Source organism: Colletotrichum phormii (assembly GCF_030913505.1).
Source record: "Colletotrichum phormii strain CBS 102054 chromosome Unknown BDP81scaffold_1, whole genome shotgun sequence".
Classification (NCBI taxonomy): domain Eukaryota; kingdom Fungi; phylum Ascomycota; class Sordariomycetes; order Glomerellales; family Glomerellaceae; genus Colletotrichum; species Colletotrichum phormii.
The window spans coordinates 2,061,706-2,086,777 of record NW_026851443.1 but is presented as its reverse complement, the minus strand read 5'-3'; the positions used below and the strand labels follow the sequence as shown (position 1 = coordinate 2,086,777).

At 50.1% G+C, this 25,072-nt stretch overlaps 7 protein-coding genes across 7 annotated transcripts; 4 read left to right on the top strand and 3 right to left on the bottom strand.

Moving 5' to 3' along the window:
* The first annotated feature begins 5,924 nt into the window (after positions 1–5,924).
* Positions 5,925–7,001, top strand: BDP81DRAFT_9628 (abhydrolase). The gene is made up of 5 exons (XM_060596536.1): positions 5,925–6,019; positions 6,084–6,208; positions 6,272–6,467; positions 6,531–6,837; positions 6,890–7,001. The coding sequence occupies exons 2-5, from the start codon at positions 6,138–6,140 to the stop codon at positions 6,919–6,921; spliced, it is 606 nt and encodes a 201-aa protein (XP_060451811.1). The 5' UTR covers positions 5,925–6,019; positions 6,084–6,137; the 3' UTR covers positions 6,922–7,001.
* Positions 7,002–7,455: 454 nt separating this feature from the next.
* On the bottom strand, positions 7,456–8,591 carry BDP81DRAFT_444449 (ribosomal S3Ae family protein; the record flags this gene model as incomplete). The annotated part of the gene is made up of 5 exons (XM_060591845.1): positions 7,456–7,599; positions 7,663–8,164; positions 8,286–8,311; positions 8,386–8,470; positions 8,578–8,591. The coding sequence occupies 5 exons, from the start codon at positions 8,589–8,591 to the stop codon at positions 7,456–7,458; spliced, it is 771 nt and encodes a 256-aa protein (XP_060451810.1).
* Positions 8,592–11,480: 2,889 nt separating this feature from the next.
* On the bottom strand, positions 11,481–14,128 carry BDP81DRAFT_444448 (GTP cyclohydrolase II; the record flags this gene model as incomplete). The annotated part of the gene is made up of 18 exons (XM_060591844.1): positions 11,481–11,554; positions 11,617–11,702; positions 11,762–11,791; positions 11,846–12,008; positions 12,116–12,119; positions 12,175–12,330; positions 12,379–12,461; positions 12,571–12,666; positions 12,719–12,758; positions 12,817–12,886; positions 12,940–12,977; positions 13,027–13,070; positions 13,133–13,272; positions 13,322–13,387; positions 13,478–13,481; positions 13,539–13,547; positions 13,634–13,752; positions 13,830–14,128. 18 exons carry the CDS (start codon positions 14,126–14,128, stop codon positions 11,481–11,483), a joined length of 1,521 nt encoding a protein of 506 aa, XP_060451809.1.
* Positions 14,129–16,404: 2,276 nt separating this feature from the next.
* On the top strand, positions 16,405–17,229 carry BDP81DRAFT_9364 (transcription elongation factor Elf1 like-domain-containing protein). The gene is made up of 4 exons (XM_060596511.1): positions 16,405–16,580; positions 16,678–16,816; positions 16,879–16,926; positions 17,001–17,229. The coding sequence occupies exons 1-4, from the start codon at positions 16,536–16,538 to the stop codon at positions 17,150–17,152; spliced, it is 384 nt and encodes a 127-aa protein (XP_060451808.1). The 5' UTR covers positions 16,405–16,535; the 3' UTR covers positions 17,153–17,229.
* Positions 17,230–18,769, bottom strand: BDP81DRAFT_486703 (uracil phosphoribosyltransferase). Its single transcript, XM_060595208.1, has 4 exons — positions 18,152–18,769; positions 17,495–18,008; positions 17,416–17,432; positions 17,230–17,358 (listed from the first exon to the last, which is right to left on the bottom strand). The coding sequence occupies exons 1-4, from the start codon at positions 18,316–18,318 to the stop codon at positions 17,307–17,309; spliced, it is 750 nt and encodes a 249-aa protein (XP_060451807.1). The 5' UTR covers positions 18,319–18,769; the 3' UTR covers positions 17,230–17,306.
* Positions 18,770–19,920: 1,151 nt separating this feature from the next.
* On the top strand, positions 19,921–22,413 carry BDP81DRAFT_306404 (uncharacterized protein; the record flags this gene model as incomplete). Its single annotated transcript, XM_060583271.1, has 2 exons — positions 19,921–22,098; positions 22,159–22,413. The coding sequence occupies 2 exons, from the start codon at positions 19,921–19,923 to the stop codon at positions 22,411–22,413; spliced, it is 2,433 nt and encodes an 810-aa protein (XP_060451806.1).
* A 1,109-nt stretch (positions 22,414–23,522) lies between these two features.
* BDP81DRAFT_413323 (ras family protein) lies at positions 23,523–24,667 on the top strand. The gene is made up of 4 exons (XM_060589287.1): positions 23,523–23,787; positions 23,908–24,047; positions 24,190–24,318; positions 24,382–24,667. Exons 1-4 carry the CDS (start codon positions 23,736–23,738, stop codon positions 24,619–24,621), a joined length of 561 nt encoding a protein of 186 aa, XP_060451805.1. The 5' UTR covers positions 23,523–23,735; the 3' UTR covers positions 24,622–24,667.
* The last annotated feature ends 405 nt before the right edge of the window (positions 24,668–25,072 follow it).

The following is a 25,072-nucleotide window of genomic DNA, read 5'->3' as shown; positions in this document are numbered from 1 at the left end:
TATTGTAACGGTCAGTATGCCTGCAAATTCGTCGCATCTATTACAGCCATTAGACATTGCGCTTTACTCGCCTTTAAAACGCGCATACGGTGATAAAATCAACCTATTTATTAGAGCCTCCATAAATCACATTACCAAGTCTGAATTCTTTATTGCCTTCCACCAGGCCCACAACAAGGTTTTTAATGAGGAAAACATCAGGTCTGCTTTCCAAGGCGCTGGAATTTCACCTTGGGACCCAGACTATGTTATCAAAAAGCTTGATGTGCATTTACGGACGCCTACACCTCCTATGGCCAACCCTTCAACACCACCACCTTGGCAGTCGCAAACGCCCTCTAACCTATAATAAGCCGTCTCAAAGTCTAACTTTATCAAAAGCCGGATCTCTGCTCATAAAGGAAGCTCACCGACACCAATTATTGCTGTAGTTGAGCAATTGTCAAAGGGTGCGTAGGCAATGGCGCACTCAATCACTATTTTGACTGATCGGCTTCGTACCCTTGAGGATGCGAATGTAGCACTTGCTAAGCATCGGAGGGCTAAAAGGTCGCGTGTGCAGCTTGGAGGGGCACTTAGTATAGAGGAATCTCAGGGTTTGCTGGAAGAGAAACAAAAAGGTAAACGTCCAGCACCTCGAGAGGATGAGGAGGGGGGTCCATCAAAGAGAGCCCAGCCGACTCGGAGACGCTGTGGTGCGTGTGGTAAGACTGGGCATAATGCACGAACCTGTTCCAAAGATGTCGAATCATCAGGAGATTCTGATAGCGACAACCAATAATTAATTTAATACGTTGTGGTTGAGAAATACTAGATGTTGTTGTGGACGTGGGAAAAAACGTCCGGCTGACTGGTCCGGCCGGCTGACTGATGAACCACGTTATAGTTACCTAATAGTAATATAATATTAACCTTAATAAATTAACTTATTTAGAAATACATTTTATTTTTAATAAAATACACCGGACCCTAAAGGGAAAATTATATATTATATAATTAATTTTCTTCAGAAGTTAATATTATTTAGTTAATACAATAACGTGGTTTACCAGTCAGCCGCGCATTTCCTTATCGTATACTAAGTCGCCTACATTATATAATTAATATCTTTTTTAATGTTGGTTATATAACGTTCAAATTTTTTCATTAGTCTTTGATAAGAGTCACCAAACTAAATAAAAAGTTTTAAAAAATTAATTTCTATTTAGAGATAGAGTAAATATATTATATCCTTATCAAAGACCCATATTTCTATTCCACTACTTATTTCAATATAAAAAGATTAAAGTGTCTTTTTCTATTAAATTTAACTAACGTACCTGCATAGCGAGCGACGCATCATAGCGAGCGACGCACGTCCTCCCAATTCTACCCTCTTCATCTTTAGGTCACCTTTTCTCCACGTACGAACATGCAACTCCTCAATTGAAAGTCGAATTACCCTTGCCCTCCAAGCTATTGAAAAAGACCCGAAAATGTCTATACGAAGAGCTGCCTCTATCTATGAGGTCCCTGAATCAACCCTCCGCCACCGACGCGCTGGACGCGTCGCACGAGGTGAAACACGACCAAATTCGATGAAGATGACTATAACAGAAGAGGAGGTGATTCTTGAACGAGTTATTGACCTAATCGATCGAGGGTTCCCTCCGCGACAAGAAGACGTACGAGAAATGGCCGACCAACTCCTAAACGCACGCGATGGGACGCGTACTGGACCGCGATGGGCAGAGAACTTCGTACGACGCGTCCCTGAATTGAAAATGCGGTTTCAACGTCGAATCGACTATCAGAGGGCCTTAGCTGAGGATCCTACGATTATACAAGGCTGGTTTGCACTTGTGCGAAACACAATTGCAAAGTATGGGATACAGGATAACGATATCTATAATTTTGACGAGACTGGTTTCCTGATGGGAATGCTATCGCACGCAAAGGTTGTTACGACTTCTGACCGTAAGGGAAGGCCTCGTACGAAACAGCCTGGCAATCGAGAATGGGTTTCTGTCATTCAGGGTGTATGTGCGGATGGCTGGGCGCTGCCTCCGTACGTCATCGTAAAGGGCAAATATCACCTCCTCTCGTGGTATATTCATGGCCAATTTCCAGCCACATGGCGTATCCATCCAAGCGAAAATGGATGGACGACAAATGATATTGGCCTAGATTGGCTAAAGCACTTTAATCAGTGTACAAGGACTCGTACGAAGGGCTCTTATCGCCTCTTGATCCTTGATGGCCATAATAGCCATAAATCGACTGACTTTGACGAATACTGCAAGGAACAAAACATTATTGCTCTTTGTATGCCTCCCCATTCATCACACGAGCTTCAGCCTCTTGATGTTGGGTGCTTTAGCCCGTTAAAGTACTCGTACGGCAAGGAAATCGAGAAGATGATGCGGATACAGATTTCCCATAGTACAAAGGATGACTTCTTTCCTGCCTTTAAAGCAGCATTCTTTACTTCCATGGGCGAAAATAACGTACGAGCTGGTTTTAGGCAGGCAGGCCTTGTACCTTTTAACCCTGAAGTGGTTATTTCTCGCTTGGATTTCAAGCCAAAGACGCCAACACCATCAAACTCACGGCCAAGCAGCCAAGGCTCCTGGGACCCAAGGACACCAATTACAGCACTAGAGGGCGTACGAAGTGCTACCTCCCTTAAAAGGAAGATCCAAGCACATCAAGGTAGCTCACCAACAGCAATGTACGAAGTAATTGACTTCCAGGCCAGAGGTATTAGCAAGTTAGCCCATAGGCTTGCTATTATTGAGGCTGAGAACCGTAAGCTTCGTACGGGGATAGAGGTACTAAGTAAGCGCCGGAGGGCAAAAAAGACCCGGCTACGTCTTGGAGGGTCACTTAATAGTGCTGAAGCAGAGGCACTACAAGTAGAGAAGGGTGGTGTTAATGCTGGAGGAGAGAATAACGCTCAGAAGGAGGGTCGTACGGAAGGTGCTGAACCACGCGCGCGACGATGTGGTAATTGCGGGAAGCCTGGACATAACGCACGAACCTGTGAAGTGGTTTGGGATAGTAATGAGGAAGAGGGTGATATATAGTTTTAATTGATTTCGTACGTTGTGGCTAAGTTAACTTATACATAAGGTAGAAAGGTTTGAGAGAGTGCGTCGCTCGCTATGATGCGTCGCTCGCTATGCAGGTACGTTAGTTAGATTTTAAATATATTATAAAGATACTGAAATCTTTTTAATTAGTTATTATTCAAAGAAATTAGGTAAATATGCAATTTAGTATGTGATAAGGAAATGCGCGGCTGACTGGTAAACCACGTTATTTATATTTATAAAGCTAGAAAAAAACAAATATATATCATATTATATAAAGTAAGTTAAATAACTATTACTTTATTTATTTATTTATTATTTTTGAGTACTATTTCTAAATAATAAAATGGTTAAAAAAATAAGTATTATAACGTACTTTACCAGTCAGCCGCGCACTTTTCCCGACATCGTAAATATCTTATAAGTTTATATCACTAGAATGTAAAAATTCAATTAGCTTTCATCGGCATCTGAATTACTAGACGATTTCTATTTTTAGAACACGTTTGCGTATTATGGCCTGTCTTGCCGTACATACCGCAACGCCTTTGAGCCGACCGACCCTTCTTTGACAGACCACCTTCTTTACCTTCTTGAGGCGCTGGGCGTTTCCCTTTACTCTTTTCTTTTAAAATAACCTGAGATTCCTCTATACTAAGTGCTCCTCTAAGCTATATACGCGTTTTTTCGCCCTCCGCCGCTTAGTAAGCGCCACATTGGCATCCTGAAGTGTGCGCACCTGATCCGTTAAAATAGTGATCGAGTACGCTATTGCCTGCGTACCCTTTGCTAGCCGGTCAACTGCCTCGATTATTGGTGTCAGAGAGCTTCCCTGATAGGTTGAGATCCGATTTTTAATAAAGTTGGACTGTGAGAGCGCTTCGTGGTGGTTAGAGGGCGTTTGCGATTGCCAGACTGGTGGTGTTGAGGGGTCGGTCATAGGAGGTGTAGGCGTCCGTATATGCATATCGAGCTTCCTAATTACATGATTTGGGTCCCACGGTAAAATACTAGCTCCGCGGAAGGCGGATTCAATGTTTCATTTGAAAAGACCTTGTTATAGGCCTTACGGAAGGCAACGAAGAACTCGGACTTCGTAATGTGGTTGACGGAGGATTTGATGAATAGGTTGATTTCACCCCCGTATGCGCGTTTCATTGGCGAATAAAGCGCAATATCTAATGGCTGGAGTAAGTGAGATGAATGCGGAGGCATACTAATAGTTATAATATTGTTCTGCTTGTAGTATTTGTCGAATTCGGCCGATAAATGGCTCTCGTGCCCATCGATTATGAGCATCCGATAGACACCTTTTACGTGGGCCCGAGTATGCTTATCGAAATGCTTGATCCAGTCCAGGCTAGTTTTATTATCGGTCTATCTATTAGTAGTCGGTTTAATCACCTAGTCGCCTGGGAAGCCGGATTCCGTTGACCAGTTGGTAAGGTGATAGGACCTTCGAACGATCACGAAAGGCGGGATGTACCACCCCCTCGAATTGATGTAATCAATGACTGTAGCCCATTCACGGTTGCCAGGCTGGATAGATTTCGCTTTTCCACGTCTATCGGTACGCGTAACGACTATTAATGCGGTAATAACGCCTATTATGAAGCCGGTCTTGTCGAAATTATATAGGTCCTCGTTATTGATGCCGTACTTGGTTATTATGTTACTTAACAACGCGAACCACTTCGAAATAACCTCTGGATCCTCTTGAAGGGCCCTTTGATAATTATATAGACGATTGAATTTGGTCTTTAGAGTCGGCTGCGAGTTGATAAACCTCTTGGCTTAGTGCTTCCCAACGGGCGTCCTATTCCGCGTCCGAAGTAAGAGATTCGCCATATCTTCTATACTAGCGAGTCGTAGAGGAAATCCTTTGGAATCCTGCTTAATAACGTATTGGAGAAGTATTTTCTCTTTGATCGGATCGAGTTTATGTCGTTGGGGCTGGGTACGGTCGCGGCGTAGTTGATTGTTCATTTTGTTGCGTAAGGTGCTTTTAGGGATACCGTATATATTCGTAGTGCGTCGTGTACTCAGTTTTTGGCCGGCAGCGCGTGTCGTTCGGATCACCTCAATAGCAAGAATGATCTTGTCTTCTTGGGTGTAAATTGACATTGCCGTTGTTGAGTTATTACGCGTCAAATGTTTAAGTGGCTGAGAACAAAGCGCGTCATGGAAAAAGTGCGCGGCTGACTGGTAAAGTACGTTATATTACTTTAAACTTAAATCATTAAGAATAGAAATATTAAATATTAGTCTATATTTTAGATGGGTGCCGGCGGTGGGCAGGCACGCGACCTTAGATAAGCGTACGTGTAGTATTCGTCTAGCACGTAGTGCTAGAAGTAACTGATCTTTTAGGTCAATTGGCAAGAGCGCAGCACACCACCTGCCTCCTTATATATTTTAAAATAAATATAGTTAGCTAATAATCAATATTTAAAACTTGTCAGATCACATCCTTTACTTCTAATTATAGCGCTTAAAGTAAACTAGTTAAGGCCCGGGCCTCCTTTATGTTCCTCCTATTCCTCATTAGTGGGACAAGCAATCGTCATGACCCACAGAGAAGGCAAAAAACTAACGGCATGGTCCAGGCTAACCGAACTCATCGTTAACAACCCCTTCCTTGAACTGGGAGCATGATGGCTACTTCACGAGCTGTTATGCGACGGAATGTTGTCATCGGTCTTAACTCACGGCGGATGTTATCCTCGCATAGCAGGTTGACGTTGTCTTATGACCTGCATGAGCCTAGCAAGCGACCTGTTGGCGGGTCCTCCAACCCCATCATTTTTCTTCATGGTCTTTTCGGATCCAAGAAGAACAACAGGAGTATCAGCAAGCAAGTTAATCTCTGAGTTAAAGGCTCCGATACGGCATGCTGACCGCTATGTAGAGTTCTTGCTCGTGACTTGGGTAGACCTGTGTATGCTCTGGTATGATCCCTATACTCTGCATCCGCCAGCACGCCGGAAGGGTTTTCACTGAGACTTTGACCAGGACCTACGCAACCATGGCGAATCGCCTCACGCGAAGCAGCACGACTATGTGCATATGGCGGATGACGTTGCCGGATTTATGGATCAGCATGGACTGAAAATGCCTACTGTTATCGGTCACTCAATGTGAGTGGTATCCGTTCAAGGGCTTTTACGCTGCTGCATGCTAAATAAGATAAACCATCTCAGGGGAGCCAAAGCTGCGATGACCCTTGCATTGAAATCCCCTGAGCTCGTGCAAGATATCGTGGCGGTTGACAATGCGCCCGTCGACGCTGTCTTGGAGAGCTCATTCAGCAAGTACATTCAGGGCTTGAGAAGAATTGAAGCAGCGAACATTACGAAGCAGGCCGAAGCAGACGAAATTCTGAAGGAATATGAGGATGTGAGCTTAATCCATTTCATCCTAAGGTGCTTCACTCGATTGACCATGCTCACGGTACTTCAGTCTCTTCCTACCCGGCAGTTTCTGCTGGGCAATTTATATCGGCCCGAGGCTGGAAAGCCGCAGCAAAAGTTTCGGGTGCCCCTCGACATTATCAGCCGGTCTCTGAACCACATGGGCGACTTCCCGTTCAAGGACCCGACGAAGACTCGATTCGAAAAGCCTGCTCTGTTTGTCCGAGGAACCAAAAGCAAGTACGTGCCGGATGACGTTCTACCGACGATTGGGCAATTCTTCCCTAAGTTTCGACTCGCGGATCTTGATGCCGGGCACTGGTGCATTTCAGAGAAACCAGAAGAGTTTCGTCAAGGTATGTTGTCAATCTATTATGAAGACTCAAGAGACTGATCAATCCTCGGCAGCGGTGGTTGAGTTCCTAAAGGACCAGGACTAGAGGATGTTGACTGGTGCAGTCGTTTCACTCATCCATCACCAAACATTTACGTACAAGAAGCGAGTGGGGGGATAAGGGCGTTGGCATTTATTTTGACTGGGCAAATGTTCGGGACGAGGCCACGTAGACTTGCTATAGACACAATCCCACAAGGGAATTTTCATACGCGATGGTACTGAGGATTGGTCAGGTGGCCCTCACAAGTCGTGTTCTCGCACGAGCTAGGAGAAATGAGCAAAGTCGTGATGGCCAGGCCACCAGCGTACCTCAAGCTGGAGTGCGAAAGTCCCAATGAAGGGGGCAGCCTCGCATTTCCCATACCCGCGCCAGACAACTCGCAGCCAGGCCGCGTACACGTTACACAGAGTGTCTTTGAAGAATTGACCATTTACCATTTTGAGGTACCCTAGACCCGCAGCCGCCTTATATGCTACGCCATGTGCAACGACCTAAAACAATGCCGGATTTGTTTCCCGGCCGGTAGAGCCAGAGTCCCCTTCTGCCGAAGCATCCATCATGCAGGGCCTGATTCCTTTAAACCTCCTCAAGAACGCGCTCCTTGAACTCCCGCTCAACCTTCTGTCCCTGGTCGTCGGTGCCAGACTCGCCGTGGAGACCCATGAGGGCACCGAGATCGAACTTGGGCTGCTTGAGGAGCTTGACCTTGCGGATGTGGACCTGAGATGGTGTTAGTACCATTTAACCACTAGCAATGTGAGGGCAAGGGTAAATGGTGCTTACGTTCTGCAGGGGGTAGATGCCCTGGGTAGACTTCTCGATCTCACGACCAATGACCTCGGGGATGAGCTTGGAGGTCAGCTGGGTGAGAGTGCAGGTGGAGGCTTCGCGCTGGATGATCTCAGTCATCTTGCGGCGGATGGCACGGATTTGCGAAGAGGCAGCGTATGTCGTCTTCTTGATCTGGTTAGGGCGGCGCTTGGTGAAAGCGATGGCGAAGAGGCGGAGGAGGTAGTCGTCTGTGGTCTTGACGGTGACGTTGGCCTCAATGAGAGTCTGCCACTTGCGGACAAGGGAGCGGAGCTTGTCGGAAGTGAAGTCGAGGCCGTGGAAGTTGGTCAGGCAGTTCTTGCCCTGGACCTCGTCGACGCGGAGCTTAACCTTGCGGAAAGCGTGGTCCTCATCCTTCTGGAGATCAGCCAGAGAGACTTCAAGAATGCGGCCCTTCAGGGCGTCGTTGGCGTTCTTGAGACCGGTGGTTCTGTTGACCAGGGTCTTGCCGACACTAGAAGACGCGCGCAGTCAGCACCCAGATGTCCAGTAGCTCAATTCCTTCTCGCACTCGGCTGTCGATGATGGCTGCATGTCGAATGCTGATAGACGTCGGGTTTTGACTGGAAACTCACTCGCGAACGTTGAAAGGCGCGGGGGCCTATGAAAAAATTTCTAGTCAGTATATTGCACCGACGGCTTGGAGACTTATTTCGAATGGTGTCAATCACATACCTTGATCTGGTACCAATCCTTACGGGTAAAGGGGTCCACGGTCTTCTTCTTGAGACCCTTCTTGCCCTTGGACAATCTCTTGTTCCTACGAGAGAACACTGATTAGCTGCTGTTGACAGACTGCGCCTGCGAGACGACGATTGCGGCGAGTGGCATATCGTCGTCAATTCGTCCGGAGATGGTGGTGCTCACTTTCCAACAGCCATTTTGGGCGGCTGTTAATTGTCTGGCGGATGAACGGTGGTTGTTGAAAGGTTTGGAGGGGTGGTGGTTTCGCTGGTGATAAAATTCAAGATGCGAGAATGTGTGGCTCGAAATTCTTAGCGAGTGTGCCCCGTTCGAATTATGTAATCCAGGTTTCTCCAGCTTGTGGCACTGTGCCTGCCCCTGCCCCGGCCACGCCAGGGCAAGCACCGCGTGGGTCTTGTAGGCAAATAGCACAGTAATCGACTATCTATCCTGTCCTTAACACTGTAGGTCACGTGATACACATTTTTTTACAATTCCCAGACACAGAAGACAGCCCCAAGAGTTCCACTTAGGAGACGTCAGTGTCTCTGCAATTTTCCAGTCAATGCTTCCAATTGGTTGACTTTTCAAGATTCCTTTGGCCAGTGACATGTCATCACAATGCCCCGGCACCCCCAGTCAGGATGAAGACATTAAAACTGGAAGGTACGGAGTATCACAGCCAGAAGTAAGCCCCGCCTCTTAGAGCAATGTGGGCGTGCTATGCCTCCACATCGTGGTGATCGGTGAACGGGTCTCCCGCCTTACCGAGATTTACATTCATTCACTTCTGTCAATGGGCAAGATAGTATGTATTCTCACGCTCACGCTTACACTTTGACTAAATGTGTAAACTTATGTACCCTTTATGTTTTGTTCAGTTTGACGTACGTACGGGTATCACACCTTTAACAACCTTATAAACCTAAACGTCCTCCAAAATCACACAACGCCATTGAACGAACAACGCTGATTTCGCGTCTGTCATTGGAAAGATGCACCCCTCAAGCGTTTCCGAGCCCACAATATTAACGCCCTGGCGCAAAACCATATCCGAGTCTCACCAACATCGACGCTTTTAAATCGACCATTCCGTACCGTTGTCCGGCCGCGTTCTTATTTCTTCGCGCCGTCTCTCCTCTCGTTCTCGTTCTCCTTCTGCTCAAATACCAGCCGGGAGCAAAACAACCCTTGGCCGATGTCTTTTCTTCTTCGCCGTGTCCGGAGACGCGGAACGCTCATTTTGAGTCGAATCTCCCAGCCACGGTGGCTACCGTTGGTCGACCCTGGGAAGCCCCCCCTTCTCGATTCATTACAGCATTGTCGGTCTTATACGTCTTCTTCCTTATCATCACTGCGCCGTTCTCCGTCCCAAGCATCAAAATTGGGAAAGCTAAAATAGCCGTTCGAGTCTGGCCACACTGGTATCAGTAATTTGATCGTCGAATGCTGGTATCGTGGCAGTCTACGAACAAGATTGGTGTTCTCGATGGCCCTGAACTCGATTCGTTGTCGGAATAGTCATGTCTTCGGCGCTGAGTGACGCCATATGGGGAGTGGCCCCCGACGTCGGCGAGTACTCGGGAGGATGGCCCGAGTATACGGCAACGCGGCTGAGGAGTTCAGTGGCCCTTTGCGACGATTGCGGGCTCGATATAGCGCCACGGCTGGCATTCGATGTTGTTGTGATGGTAGGTTCCGTCGCGCTGGCTCTCAGTAGCCTTGGCCGACGTCGACGATCTGGCCGAGGTGATGCCTCTCTCCTCCGCACGTCGTCCGTGTCTCGAAGGTCTCGGGAAATGGTGGCCATCGCGTTGAACGAATGTCTTGGTATGAATTTGGGCGAAGTCGATAAAGGTACGATGGCAATCGACTTTGCAAAACTGCAACAGCTATGGGATGACGAGGAACCATGATTGCTATGTTGCGCCCCTCGTCAAGTGGGCGTTGTGCACGTTAACAACAAGCCATCACCTCCGGCTACTCGGCGGGAACGTCGGTTCCTTGGGGACGGGCGAGCCCGGTCGACGGTTTTCCGCTGACAGTACCAGCGTGCCATCATTGGACCACATGGCCGGTGCCTGATGGGGAACCGGCTCCCAACTATGTGTCTGGTGTTGTATGGGTCGGTGAGCATCTGTTTGGGCACTTATACGCAAAGGCCATGCATGGCCGGCGTCACGCCTGCAGCCATTGTGGGGTTGCCAACCGCTTCGTTGACCACCTCCCATGAGGTCTCGCTCAGTCGAGTCCAATCAAGGCCGCCCACGGCCATGGCACTCTAAGACCGGTCAAGCACACAGGTAATACACAGTTCGAGCCGGTGTATACCGCACAGCCGTACCTTATGTAGTCACGGTAGTAGGTATATCCGTATGGGATTCTGCATCGCAGCATCCCCGGTCAGCCCGCAGACGAGGTCGGGCCTATCCATACCCCAGCCTGGTTTCTTCGCAGCCGAGTGGTGCGACAATCATGAGCGATCGTCGTCTTTAGACAGTGGTCGACTCTCGCGGCTCCGTGTATTCATTACATATGTTGCAGTTGCTTCTGTTACCTTTGCATTGTTGCTATACAAGTCAATTTCACAGAGGCAAGCTATGTCAATGGGCTCGGGATTGGTTCCTGACTACATGCGCTGCTTTGTCTGCATTCTGTCTGATACATGCGGCTTAGCTCCAGGCAATACCAGCTGGCCAAGGTGCCACTACTCTCGGCTTTCCCCCCTCACCTGGCTTTGGTCTACTGGTACAAGACTGGCGTAGGCATACCACACATAGGTTCTACTCTGTCTTCCGTCAAGGCACTGCTATCGGCACTCGCAATGGCGCAGGTTTTCCACGGAGACACCAATAGCACCATCTTGCACAGGAGCTCTATCGGTTCTAACCCCAGCCGACGTCTTTTCATCTATCATCTAGACTAGGTACTACAACTACCTGCGTCATCACCCAAAGCTGGCTGTATTGCTTCTTCTCACCCCCTCCCCGCGAATACTAATTTTGCAGGAGCTAATGATCGAGACTGTGAAGTAAGGATCTCGTCAGTCATGCATGATGCCCGCAATCCGGGGAAAGCAGGGAGACTTACTCTTCCCACATCCTACCCTGCACAGCTCTCAACTCTTCTTCTGTCATGCGCTTTCCGGCGGTGAAGTAACCTAGAACAATGGAACTCATCAGTGACTGACAGCGGGCCACGTTCCCCTTCTCGCTTGCATACCTGCAGTAATCTTGGCATCAATCTCGACACGAGAATCTGCGGGAATCCACTCCTCGGGGAGCTCAACACGCTCGTGAATGGGAATTCTACAGTAATTGTTAGCAAGGATCTAGAATGCCGACACTCACAAGAAAATTATCATTACCCTTGTCCTACAATGGCATCGTGTTTCATGCTGTTGTGGTTCACGTTAGCATCATGGCATCTTGGGCGAAGAGAAGCTACTGACTTGCTCATGCTCAACATCCTGTCAATCTTGCGGATTCCAAGCCAGTGCAGGATATCGGGCATGAGGGCCTGGAAGCGCATGTCCTTCACGCCAGCAATGTTCTCTGTTCTCTTGAAGTAGTCCGATGCTCGGTCTTCGCCACGCTTACGAGCGTTGTACACGACTTTGTGGTTAGTTAGCAGCCTGTCATAGAACGTGCAACCTCTATCGCCCGCGTGTACTCTTCACACGAGCTAGGAACGAATACTGGACAAACAGGGAGGAACGTACGATACTGAATCACTGTTGTCAACACATGTTAATCACTCTTGGGACTGGTCAATGCTCACCTTGGTCACTTCACCGAGGGCTCTGCCCTCTTTCCGGAAGTAAATGACGACACCACTGCCGCCGTTCTGGGCCTCCTTGACTGCCTCTTCGATACCGAATATGAGGTAAGGGCGGCAAGTGCAGATATCGGATCCAAACACGTCGCTACCATTGCACTAGTAGCGGTTAATGGTGAGATCGCCGCTAGCAGTGAGACGACAAACCTCGTCGTGGATACGCAAAGCCAGTCGCACCGACTCGTCGGACATCTTGGCCGGATCGCCAAAACAGTATACTGTCAAACCACCTACATGATGCCCATTGTTAGTTCGCCCTCTCACTCGAAGGCTGGGTGCTAATACCTATGGGAGGCAGGAACACCTTGATATCGTTGCGGGTGATCAACTATGACAAACGATCAGCGTGCGTTTCTGTAAGGTATGAGGGGCCATCAACCTCTGGGTAGCTTCCACCAGTGTGTTCGAAGAGAGATCTTCGCAAGGCTCCCTCGTCTGGTTGAGATTAGTTGCTGATATCTCCTCAAGCAGTCATAGTCTGACGAACCGATGCCGAATCTTTCAGCCACGCCAGGGAGATACCAAACCTGGTTGGAGATCGTCAGCATACTGTGTTGTTTAATCACCGCTGGAAATCTGACTTACCGGCTCGACGGCGAACTTAGTTACGGCCAGCTCTCCGAGCTCGTTGAGGCAGACCTTGCCGTCAGGAACACTAGCCAATCAGCCTCCATAACAGAACCCTCTCCTGGTCGTGGCTTCACTCACAGTCTTCCGCTCTTGACACTCTCCTCCAGCTCGGGAAGCTGAAAATTGTCAGACAACGTTATGTTACTCCAGCGGGCGCAATTGTACCTTCATGTGTGCCTTGGTGATGGCGATAGTTGGGCGAATATCGACTGTCACGTTTCAGTCCAAAATCTCATGTTGGAGAAAGTGCGTGCTCAGTTTCTCCACTCACCATTGTGCTTCTCGATAGTGTCCTTGAAGAGCCAGGGGGATAGATGGCCCCAGGGATCCATGGCGACAATCTTCTTGGGATCTCCCCATTGAGGGAAGGGACCAAGCTTAGCAGCCGGCTCCGTATTGGTGAAGTCGGGTCTAGAATCTATGAGTCCATGCGCTGGCTATGGCGGTAATAATGGCTCACCTATGCTCGAGATTAAGTTGTTTGCTCGCAACAGCCAGAGCATAGTAGATGGAGTAAGAACCACCACTGCGAGTCCGCTGTCAGCCATTTGTCTCGCAACGTTTATACTCTTCCCTTCAAGATGGCCGAAGGACAGTCCATGCATGGGTCACTCACTGGGCTGAAAACACATGTTAGTTGAAAACGGCTCAGCAGGCAGGCAAAGATAAGTACTGACCTCCGACAGCTTGAAGATTGGACAATAGTGTCAGCCGACGTGCTCTTTAGGCGTAAGTAGGGGGGGGGGGGGGGGGGGGGGCTAGGTCTACGGACCGTTACGTCTTCCAATGGTAGTCGATGAACGAGAAACAACAACTGGGCCACGACGATGGGGGTCCGATTCGCCCCATTTCATGGGAAGAGGATTGATGCCGATCTGCTTTGGATAAGTCCTGGGATGACAGTATCAGTCAGGGACCTCCAACGATGATAGACAGTAGGTAATGCAGCATCGTAGCTGGAAACATACGTTAGGATGATGCGGGAGGTAAGACCGGAACGCTGGCTGGGCGACGAGGGCACAGCTGGGGCCTGCAAGGTCAAATCGGACGAGGAGCTCTTGGCAGAATCACCAACGACATCGGAAGGCTCGGGGGTTCGAGATCTTTCAGGGACCTTGCCGGTGACATCAGAGTCAACAGGCAGCTGTTGGTATCGTTGGTTTAGCGAGTCAACAGCAGCCACAAGGTCAGACTGAGTCTGCTGAATGGATTTCAAGGAACTCATGACTTCGGCCAACGAGCCGTCGCCAACGGTAGGGTCGCTCATGACGATCAATTTCTAGTTGTCACACTACAACAGCAGAACACACAGAGAGAAATCCTGTGAGGAGGCAGCCCGCGTCTTTGAAAGATGCGCCGTGTCGGAGTGAAAGAAGCCGTGAACGGACTGCTATAATACTTCACGAGGGAAGATGGAGCAGGAGGGACGGCAGAATGGAGAGGGAGACCAGGAAGAGGGAGGAGAAAAGGATGAAGCGATGGAAGGTGTGGAAAGGAAGCTGGACGAATTGAAGTTTAATAGGAGGCGAGTAAGTAAGACAAAGCCAGAGTATAAGGAGAGATGGGGACAGCTATCTCTAGAGAGGCAAGTTATGAAATGACAAGTCGGTGACTACCGATGGCTGGTCCACTGAAAGGCCAAGGATGAGGGACGAGAAGAATGACTATATCGAAGCCAGCAGTGAGGGCTATGTAGTAAACAGCATGAGGGAAGATAGAGATGCACAAAGAAGAGACGGTCGACGCCCCGAGGGAGATCTCGTGACCCCATCGGAAGGCGCCGCGCGTGGTCATTGAGCTGGCCGGACGGGGAGGGGCAAGTACCCGCTACCGTGCCCGACTCTTCTTATCCGTGGGTAGCAGGTGATGCGGTACATGGGCTTTCGAATCTCACAGACGTTCCAGTCCCATCTACCTTAGTTCGGGCTGGGGACGGGGGTTGGGGTGCTTCCTACCTGCCATTAATGATTACCTTAGACATGGCAAGGTACCTACCCTACCGTCGTCTGAGTGTTGAGGTCTGGTCGCGCTATGTGCAGGTTCCTTACTTGTCCACGCATGTGCCAACCTAATTGTCCCCGGCGTGCACCTGCGTCTGCGCCTGCACCTGCAACCACCCCCGCCAACAAGTTACAGCAGATACGCTTACATAACAAATATGGTTGAGGGGCAAGTTCTGGGCATAACAGCAGACTCGCGTGCATGACATATAGTACGTTGTTGGTTGTCTATCTTAACTCATGGTCAAGTGCTGATAGGTAGGTAGACTATGTGCTCCGCGATGCCATTGATAAGCATCATTGCTTGTGGAGAATTGGAAGTCCACGATAAAGACGTGCCTTGGTTGTGGACCTATGGTGATGCGGCGGCGGCGTCCAGTTTTGTCGGGTTGCGGGGCCGTCCGCGATCTACCTAGACATCCAGACACCCAGACAAGGACTCAGTGGAGGAGGGGGAAGACAGCTTGATGCGGCTTCCAGCGCCCAAGATAAGGCGATCGGAGGACCTTAACTTACTTGCTTTACGTCCAGCAAGCACAAAGGTGTCTGAGGCAAGCAACTAGACTAGAGCGCACTGTTATAAGAATACGATGTTGAAGGCGATACATAAGGTTTAGAGTACTTTACCTCAAAAGGCCCCTCTCACTCAACCCCTCACTCACCAAGACACATAGATCGTAGACACGAGGTGTCTTACCTGCTTAACCTGCTCACAATAACAATGGGTCGTCCAGTAGCCCATGATACCCCATGTATAAATGAACTGCGTAAAGTATTTGCCTGGATCTAGCATTCGCACAGGCGGCAGACAGATGGATGGGACGGGCATGAGCCGCCTTTCAATTTGTGCATCAAGTGCCGGACTCCGATGTCGTTCCTCTGGATGAGGTAGGGTAGTAGGTAGGTATAGTAAGGTACGGATACCCAAGGCTGGTAAAGCGGGGTGATGTGTGATGCTTTATCGATTGCGTGCTTACCTAAGGCACGCAAGTTCAAGGCGGTCACCCCGCTGTCTCTCTCCGATAAGCCGTCGTCTAACAGCCTACGGTAGAATGCGTCCATGATAGTACTTTTCGGAGTACACCCAGCAGCCCACTATACGGGTACCTGCTTACCTTGGGCTGGCATGCTGTGAAGGAGATATTAGGGAGCCTGGGCAGTCTGGTACATAAGGTACAGACCTTTCCATTGTGGTTAGGTACCTAGGTAAGGTACTGTTTAGGTACCCGACCCAGATGCCTTCCATAGTACCGGTATAATCAGAGCTTTTGGGTCCACCCCGACTGGGTTTAAACCTGGTGCACCAGTGCACCATGCTCCCACGCCGCCTCTGCCAAGTACCTAAGTACTGACCAGCCGCAAAACACATTTGGAAAGTAACCTCCGCTACCTGAAAGTCGCTGTCGCGCATTCCACCGTCGTATCCGTCGCATTTGCCAAATCCTTGACTTCATCCATCACCTGTCACCGAATCATCTTCCCCAAACCACCAGTCTTACTACTTTCCCTTACTTCTGTCCAAGCCCGCGACATATCTGCGCTCACGACTGCGCACACGACTGCGCACACGACCACGCACAACGACGAACTGCGCAACCGACTATTCTCTTTCGATCTCTGTCCCTCTACATTCTACGCGCCGGTCGCGCAAATCATTCAACGGTACTCAACACTATGGGGAAGCGCAAAAGTTCGAGCAAACCTCAAGGCCCGAAGAAGGTTCGTTTACTTTTGAGAAGCTCCACCGTGCCTACGCCTGTAGGCTGGTACGTGTCGGTGGTATGTTGGCGACGCAGTCACTGACGCCGATTCGCAGAGAGAGGTTCTTCCCTCCAAGTTCACATGCCTCTTCTGCAACCACGAAGACTCCGTCGCTGTAAAGCTGGATAAGAAAGCGGGTGTTGGTTCGTTGGACTGCAGAGTGTGCGGCCAGATGTTTCAGTGCAGCATCAATTGTGAGGCTCTACTCTTGCCATTTCATTCGCTTCCCCCTTCCCAATTGCTAAACCTCAGTCAGACCTCTCGGCCGCCGTGGATGTGTATGGAGAGTGGGTGGACGCTGCAGGTAAGTCCCTTCTTTTAACACCTTAGTCGCTCTCACAAGCATCTCAAGAACATGCACCTGACACATGTCCACAGATGCTGTTGCCAAGGAAGCAGGACCCGTCGGCGGAAGCAATCACAAGACCACAAGCGCTCGGCGCGCTCCCCCGAGCCGGCCAGTAGACGATGACGACGATGACAGGAGATACGGGGGTGAGGGTATCGATATGGATGATGATGAATACTAGATGACCTAGCAACCGCTTGAACGTACATGGGGAGGTGCATTGTGAGTGCAGCCCAGGGTCTGGAACACAGGCGGCCGAGGACAGCAGCGCGAGAAGAAACCCAAGCCGAAGATCAATGCCATGTTACCTTGGCTTTCAGGACATACAGCCACACTTACACGGTGTAGAACCTGTCCCCAAAATCGCCGAGGCCGGGGATGATGTAGCTATCACAGCCCATTAGTATGACATAAGCTTCTAAGCATCGCAAGGTGCGGACTTACTTCTTTTCGTCTAGACCCTGCAGCAAAACGATTATCAGACTGTGCGATCCGAGGTGGACTGGGGCCGGCTTGTACATACCTGGTCTACAAATGCCGTGACAACTCTCAACTTTGGGAACTTGGCGGTGAAGTTCTGGATACCCTCGGGGCTCGCAATGAGGTTCAGGAACAGAATGCGGTCCTCGGGAACACCACGCGCCTTGAGGACCTGGACTGCCATGATGGCCGAACCACCAGTGGCAAACATGGGATCCAGAAGGAGAACCCAGCGCTGGGCAATATCCTCAGGCAGCTTGTCGTAGAATAGCTTTGGCTGGGCCGTCTCCTCATCGCGTTGAATCAAAATCTTGCCGATTCTGACAGAGCGGCAGCAGTCGCGTAGACCTTGCTCCATGGCCTCGCCAGCACGCATGATGGAGACGCCGCAAATCTTGCCTTGGAACATGAGGCCAGAGTAAGTTCGGCCAATGGGTGTTGTCACGTCATGCTCAACGGTAGGCAAATGGTTCAGGCCTTCCTCCACGAGCAGTCGAATGATGCGGTTGGAGTAGAAAATGAAATCGCCACGCTCCGTGTTCTTGTCTCGGATGATGCTGCCGGAGATCAGTAAGCCATCAAAGAGGTGTATTTCTAGTTTGTTCTCCCCGTGGACCCGGTGCCTCATAGTAGTCTACCGGGCGCCACGAGAGGTAGGGATAATACTGTGATAATTCTGAAGCCAGAGTGAGAGGCTTACGTAAGAAGGGCAATGAGCTGAGGCGTCTGGGACAAGACAACAACGTTGTCTAGCTTGATCTCGGTCGAGACTGTGGCCGTGGGCTTCTGACTTTCTGAGCGATACAACGGGCCGACACACTGTGTAGGTCCGCTGCCGCTGGCGGACTTGGATTCTTGACTGGCCATTTCTGAGAAAAGTTGCTGCCGATTGATCAAGATTTACTCGAGAGAAAGGCTGGCGATAGTATGCCTAGGAGGAATTGGATGCAAGTGAGAAACACAGAGGTACCGGTACCGGATGGGTGGGAGGGGTTTCAATGGAAGATGTCCAAGGAAGGCTTGGCTTGGATGCTGAGGTAGAAGAGGAGGTGAATAAGATGGGCTTTGGCGGGGGTCGAAAAATCTGGAAACTAGTGAGATGGAAATAGGGCAGCGGCAAGCAAGCTTCCAATGGATCGATATAAAGTATTTTAGGACCAGGTCTCCGCTGGAAGCCAAAAGGGTTGAACGGGGTGAACAGATCGAATGTGTCACGAGACACAATGGAGCTCGCCGTCCCCCGTTGCTCGGGTCAGATAGGTTGCCTATGCCTTGCGTCGAAGGTAACGAAGTGGCCCTGCGAGAGAACAATTATGTCTCGACTTGTGGGTAGGTGATAGCCATAAACTTGGGAAACACTTATTTGGCTAGTACCTTCCTTTATTATGTATTAAGGCACGTCAGGTAAGGTATCCGTACCTCAAGGCACCTCAGGTCTGGAGCCGCTCAACCTGATGCGCTCACAAGCACCCCTCCGGCGATAAGGGACGTGCGGGGCCTGTCCAGTGTGTGATGTGAGGGGTTATGTTTTCGTACGGATAAGGTACACCTACCTAGGTTGACGGGATTCAACCCCACCAACCAACCTGCCGAAAAGTAACCTTACCTACCTGCAAGGTACCTAAGGTGTAACAACCACCTGCCGCAAGCAGCGACAAATTTTGGATGGCTTTAAGCGTTTCTACTCAATAATCGGGGGTGCGCACCTATGCATAGCAGTTGAATGACCAGGGAGGCAGGCATCCTTCAGTGCTCTCCAAGTGGCACCAGTACCTGCCATACCGTGCCACCTAAGGTACAATACTTCCGGTCGGGGGTTGCTAGAAGACCCCGTCCGGCGGGAGCGACGCTGGGCGGCGCGGCAGCCACAGTACGGCAGGAAACTTGTGCCTGAGCGGAGGACAAGCAGACTCAATGCCCGTATCCGTACTTGCCTCCCTACCGCGCGACACGCCATACCTTCCTTCCCTTTCCTTTCTTCCCTCCATTACTTAACAGTATGCGGCTTTGAGGGCTCCAGCGCTGGATTTTCCCGAATTGAAATAAATCATTCATCGAAACCTCTCACGTTTGGGATCCGACTTTGTCGGATGCCTTTTCTCTTGTGAATGCGCAAGGCTGTCTTGCAAAGTCTCTCGGTTTTCACTCTTCCCATCCTCCGCAATGCCTGTCGGCTGTTACCTTGACTAAGGCAGAGTCGCAAGCCAGCAGGACGTGCCTCACCTCAGCTACATCCCTTCCCGGCCCTCTTAGAAACAACAACGACCCCACGCTCTTCTCGACAACCGCCTGCGTCACTCCTTCCGTCCAAGTAAATACTGGACTACTTGTTTCGCCCATCATCCGCTACACCGAGTCTCCCATAGTTTCCAGTCATCACCACGTATCGCCAACCACCACCTTTCACCTCATTGGGAACCTGCACCGTGGCTGTCATAATAAGCCTGTTTGCGTTGGCCGCGACATAACATGGCTACCAGAGACGGACCGAGCGTGCCACGCAAAAAGTCAACAACCTACGGCAAGACATCGCGAAAACGACCCATACACGCGTTTCTCGATTTATCCAATGCTTCGCGACGCGCCGGCAATGCCGCGCAACCGATCGATGCCTCCTCAACGCCTGCCGAACAGCTCTATGATCTCTACGACCCACCATCCGATGACCCTTTGCGCCTTCCACTGTCTCGACACGTTGCGCCACCTGTTGACGCGACCGTAATCCAGTCGGATGGGTCGAACAAAACGAAGAAGAGGAAGGTGGCTGTAGCGCCTGTAGCCAAAGCCGATCGCAAGCTCGATATCAAAACACCTGTCGTCACTTCACCAGCGGGGTTGCCTTCTCATACCCGCCGAGCGAAATCGCCCTTCAAAACAAGCGCAACAAGTTCTATTGGCGTCGTCAAACAGGAATCTCTGCCCCGTAGTGTTGATGGACCCAAGATACAGACACAAGCCGAACAACAACCACGTAAGATCGTCTCTCGTGCTCATTCCGAGGTTGAGGTTCCTCGCAGGACCGAGACCAACTTGCAGACACGACAAGCAGTCTCACAACCTTCGGAAGCGCTGTTGGTGGCAACATCAAGCACCGCGATTACGAGACCACAAGCGACCAAGCCGAAAACGCTGTCAAAGCCGAAGCGTATCCGTCTCATTGATCAGTTAGCGGCGCAAACAGAAGATAGCTCCGACTCCGACTCCGAAATGTCAGATTCGTCAGAGCACTCTAGGATGAGAGCGGCCGATGCTTCTCCTTCCACCCCGATAAAGCCTATTGACATGACACCGAAACCATCGATGCGGCCCAAGGTGCTCTCAAGTACTAGGAAACTGAGATCGACGTACGGAGAGCAGAGGACGCTGAAGACAGATGAGTCGGGAGGGGACAGCCTTGGCAGCCAGATGGGCGTGGACGGCACCCAGCATGACCTGAGTCCGCCTCCGACAATGTCGAAGCTTGCGTCATTTACATTTGAAGAAGAGGAGATCGAGGAAGACGACTCTGCTAGAGGCGGTGGCATCATCGACATCCATGCGCTCAGGCAAGCCGGTGCCAATCATCGTTTTGCAGACAGCATGGCCGATTTGCTCGACAGAGTCGGCACGCCCCAGCCGCCCAGATCACAGCCAGCCCGCTCGAGGCGCAATGCCTTGTTAGAGCTGGCGAGTAAGCTGCGGGACAAGACGTTTGTCCGTCAATTTCGCGACCAGGGTGCGAAGGACGCCTTGTTTCACGCTCTCGGACAAGAAGAGGACTTTGTTAGCGGCTTCGTCCTCCTGTCTGTTGTTCTGGTTCTATTCACATCGTACTCGGTCCCTCATCTCGTCCCTCAGCTACAGAGCGAAGGTATCGCACAACTAGCTTCGACGATGTTCAGCCTGGACGAGGATATTGTCAGCGTTGCAGCGCAACGGAAATCTAACTTATCTAGGAACGCACAATCATCACTTTCTGCTCTGAAATCCACAATACAGCACCTGGATCTATGGAAGGGCTCTCCGCCCGTCATGCTGTCGCCAAGAACGGTTTCTTTGAAAGCCATATCCGTGCTCTGCAAAGATGGTGACAGTACGGCGACACGACATATCCTCTCCAGCTTAGCAGATCAGCTATTTGGCTTCGCCGAGACAGGCTGGGAAAACTGTAGAGCTCATGGCATTGAGGGAACAGACGGCGGCCTAGCGCTTTCTCTCCTCGAAGGCTACTCAATTGTGGCAATGGAGTCCGACGCCGGCCCTCGTTGGACAAAGCGATATCTTCCCATTCTCGCAGACATTCTGACGATAGCCATGGCTCGACCTATGCAAGAATTCGGTGATTTCGAGTCGACAGTATTGAAATTGGCACTGAATACAACGAACAACAATCCCGTTGCTGCGAGTGCCTTCAGCAGAGGAGATCTTTTCCGGAAGCTAGCTGAGACCAGCGTTGCGGGATTTGAGCTCCTGGAGCAGTCTGTCCGCAAAGGGGCTTTTTCAAAAGATGTTTATGAGACACTCATGCTGCTGCTAGGCGTCATGATCAATACGTCAGAGCACTCCCCGTCAGCCCGGCAGTCTGTGGATGCGTGGCACGGGCAGGACGGCTCAACCTTGGACAGGCTGATAGAAGTCTACCTGGAGAACCGCGATTCGGCTGGAACGGTGAGTGATCAGAGTCAGACGAAAGGTACTATGCACAGTCAGACTAACAAATTTGTGTAGGCCGATTCGGTCGAGAAAACCTCAGTTGCCGTAGCCCACGGTTACTTGGCGATACTATTGGGCTACTTGTCATTGGGTAGTCAAGTACGCCGGCGACTGGAGGAAAAGAGTCACGGAAGAGGCACCAAGTACTTGCTCGATTCTATTCAGGAGTTCATGGCTTTGCATCAAAAGCTGGACACGGATGAGTTGACGACGAGCTTGCAAAACCTTGTTAACGAGCTGAGGCAGAGGCGTAAGGCCTCTAGTCGGTAGCAAGCTACAGCCGCATTCATTGGAGTGAACGAAGAACAATATGATTTATTTGGATCTAGAGAAATGGCTACAGCCAAGACAGGTGGCATCCTCAGTCAAGGTGCCGCCATCGCTAGCAACATCTTTTGGGATGAGAAGGTGGCAATCCGGTTCAGGGGGGTTGACCGCCACAAGAATTGTGATAGACTAGCCCGGCGATGAAGGCCGGTGGATAGGCAGGCAGGCAGGTATCCCGGCGGCATGGTTTGCGAGGAGCACGACGCTTCCGTTACTCGTCTTTGGGTATTCTAAAAGAACTCTCGTCACCTAACTTTCGAATTGGATGACGATCCATACTGAGGTGTCCAGCTGGATCCAGCTCATCTTACTACCAATCATTGCTCAAACATTCTAGCGCACATCTGATTTCGATTATTGTATGGATAGGTCCCTTGTGCCGTGGGATTTTCCAGGTTGGTGGGGTTTCTGGAGTATCACAACCTTCGCCGAGTTGGGTGTCAAGGTCTTATTCGGAATCCAGACTGGATGTGGTGTAGGACATTGGGGACATGTCTCTTATCTAGAATTGGTGGGTGGGACGAGAGGCAACACGATTATGACAAAGCCAAGCTGTAGTAAATACGAACGTATCATTTCTTCTTAAATAAGTGACGATAGCGCATAGAAACGGTAGTTCTTGGTCCTGGCTTCGGCACCTTAGTCACATAAGTCATTTGGTATCGAGGAATCGATCACGTCTACCTAGGTAGTACATAGGTATTACCTCATAAGTGTGCTAAGCCCACGGGCAGGCCAGAGCTGTTAAGTGACCTGAGCACAGGGCAATGTTCAAGTGCTAGCTTCTGGTAGCGGAAGCCCACCTCTCCTCAGAGATGTGCATGTGCCTGCGTTATATCTCGCTCTCTGCCGCTGGGTTCCATACTTGCATACGCCATGCCGCCGCTCCATCCCCCCTACATCAATCTCTCCTTCTACATCCATTAGCACTACCGCTTTCCGCTACACCTCTACGCTGCAACATCGATCCTTTCTGCCTGCTTCGACAAGAATTGTCTCTTCGCTCCTCAATTTGTCCTCTCGCCTATTACCTAAGGTAATAACGTGCGATCAAAAAAAAAAAAAAAAAGAAGACATCCCTCCGTGCCTGCACTGCACAGCAAAGACACGCGGCAATCGTCTAGTCTCCTCTACAACCCTTCCTTCTTTCAGCCTCTCTACCACGAACTTTCTCGAAACCAGCAGTACGGGAATCTCCTTCCCCAACACAGAGCTCTAGCGAAAACACATCCATTTCATTCGTCTCCTTCTCATCAGTCACATAAATGCCGGCGCCAAAGAACCGAAAGGTGGCCATTGTTGGCAGTCGTTCTGTTGGTAAGTCCTCTCCCTCATACTTTCATTTACGATACGGCCCAACTGGCCTTGTTTGCATTATAACAATGACAACTAGTTTTGGAAAGCGGTTTTCATAGACTAACATCTTCACTTCGCAAGGCAAATCATCATTGGCAGTCCAGTTCGTAGACGGCCACTTCGTTGACAGTTATTACCCTACTATCGAGAATACCTTCAGCAAAACGATTCGCCACAAGGGACAGGAATTTGCGACAGAAATTGTCGATACTGCAGGACAGGTATGTCATCCCCAGATTGCTTCTAGCAACGACTAGACGAACCGGCGGGTTGCATCTAGGAGAAAAGGTCGGAAGCGCTACACATGGGGTCAGAGATGCGAGAACAGACAAGTGCCACGACTAACAGGCAGGAAAAAACCAGGATGAATACAGCATTTTGAACTCAAAACACTTCATCGGCATCCACGGCTACATGCTAGTCTACTCGGTGTCGTCTTTACCGTCCTTTGAGATGGTGCAAGTAATCCGCGAGAAGATTCTGAATCATTTGGTACCTACACCCCCGTGGCGGAATGAGCGAGCAAGAGCGAAGTACTGACTGGAATCTTGAAAGGGTACCGAATCAGTCCCTATAGTCATCGTCGGTAACAAGAGCGATCTCCGTCCCGAGCAGCGACAAGTCAGCGCAGAGGAAGGCAAGAGGGTAGCAGAGAAGATTCAATGCGGATGGACCGAGGCTAGCGCACGATACAACGAGAATGTCGGAAAGGCCTTTGATATCTTGATTGCTGAGATTGAAAAGGCCCAAAATCCAGGCGAGACGGCAGAGGGGGGCAAATGCATTCTCATGTAGGAAATTAGAGAGATCACTACATCAATTACACTTATTCTCAAACCCATATCGGTCTACAAAGAGTAGTCGACTGGTGCGGGCATTCTAATACGGTGACATGGTAGGTAGCAGTTGTTCAGGGCAATATTTGAGGTTGATGGGAGTGCACAAAGACATGCGATCAAGGCAGTAAAACACTACGATAGCGCAACGCTCTGAAGTATCCGTACGACCAACCAAAATGATGATGGTCCCTTATTCTTAAGCCACTGTCCCGGACGCTGTGGGTACAATGCGGGTGTTTGAGTTGAGTTGCAGGGGGGGGTTGTACGGATACGGATACTTAAGGTAGGTTGCGATAATAATTACTTGCCAAACTAAGGTGGCACTGCGTGGAAGGATGGAACCTACCTCGCCTTAAGTATTATTACATGCTAAGTAAGGTAGGTAGGAGCCCACCGTGCCTACTTGC

Excerpts from the sequence above, each read along its gene's own strand:
- BDP81DRAFT_9628 (XM_060596536.1), top strand. The coding sequence starts at position 6,138 with ATGGCGGATGACGTTGCCGGATTTATGGATCAGCATGGACTGAAAATG. Across the intron at positions 6,209-6,271 it reads ACTGTTATCGGTCACTCAAT|GGGAGCCAAAGCTGCGATGA; the intron begins GTGAGTGGTATC and ends AAACCATCTCAG. Across the intron at positions 6,468-6,530 it reads TTCTGAAGGAATATGAGGAT|TCTCTTCCTACCCGGCAGTT; the intron begins GTGAGCTTAATC and ends ACGGTACTTCAG.
- BDP81DRAFT_9364 (XM_060596511.1), top strand. The coding sequence starts at position 16,536 with ATGGGGAAGCGCAAAAGTTCGAGCAAACCTCAAGGCCCGAAGAAG. Across the intron at positions 16,817-16,878 it reads GTTTCAGTGCAGCATCAATT|ACCTCTCGGCCGCCGTGGAT; the intron begins GTGAGGCTCTAC and ends AACCTCAGTCAG. Across the intron at positions 16,927-17,000 it reads AGAGTGGGTGGACGCTGCAG|ATGCTGTTGCCAAGGAAGCA; the intron begins GTAAGTCCCTTC and ends ACATGTCCACAG.
- BDP81DRAFT_486703 (XM_060595208.1), bottom strand. The coding sequence starts at position 18,318 with ATGGCCAGTCAAGAATCCAAGTCCGCCAGCGGCAGCGGACCTACACAG. Across the intron at positions 18,009-18,151 it reads CAGCTCATTGCCCTTCTTAC|CATCATCCGAGACAAGAACA; the intron begins GTAAGCCTCTCA and ends GATCTCCGGCAG.
- BDP81DRAFT_413323 (XM_060589287.1), top strand. The coding sequence starts at position 23,736 with ATGCCGGCGCCAAAGAACCGAAAGGTGGCCATTGTTGGCAGTCGTTCT. Across the intron at positions 23,788-23,907 it reads TGTTGGCAGTCGTTCTGTTG|GCAAATCATCATTGGCAGTC; the intron begins GTAAGTCCTCTC and ends TCACTTCGCAAG. Across the intron at positions 24,319-24,381 it reads AGAAGATTCTGAATCATTTG|GGTACCGAATCAGTCCCTAT; the intron begins GTACCTACACCC and ends GAATCTTGAAAG.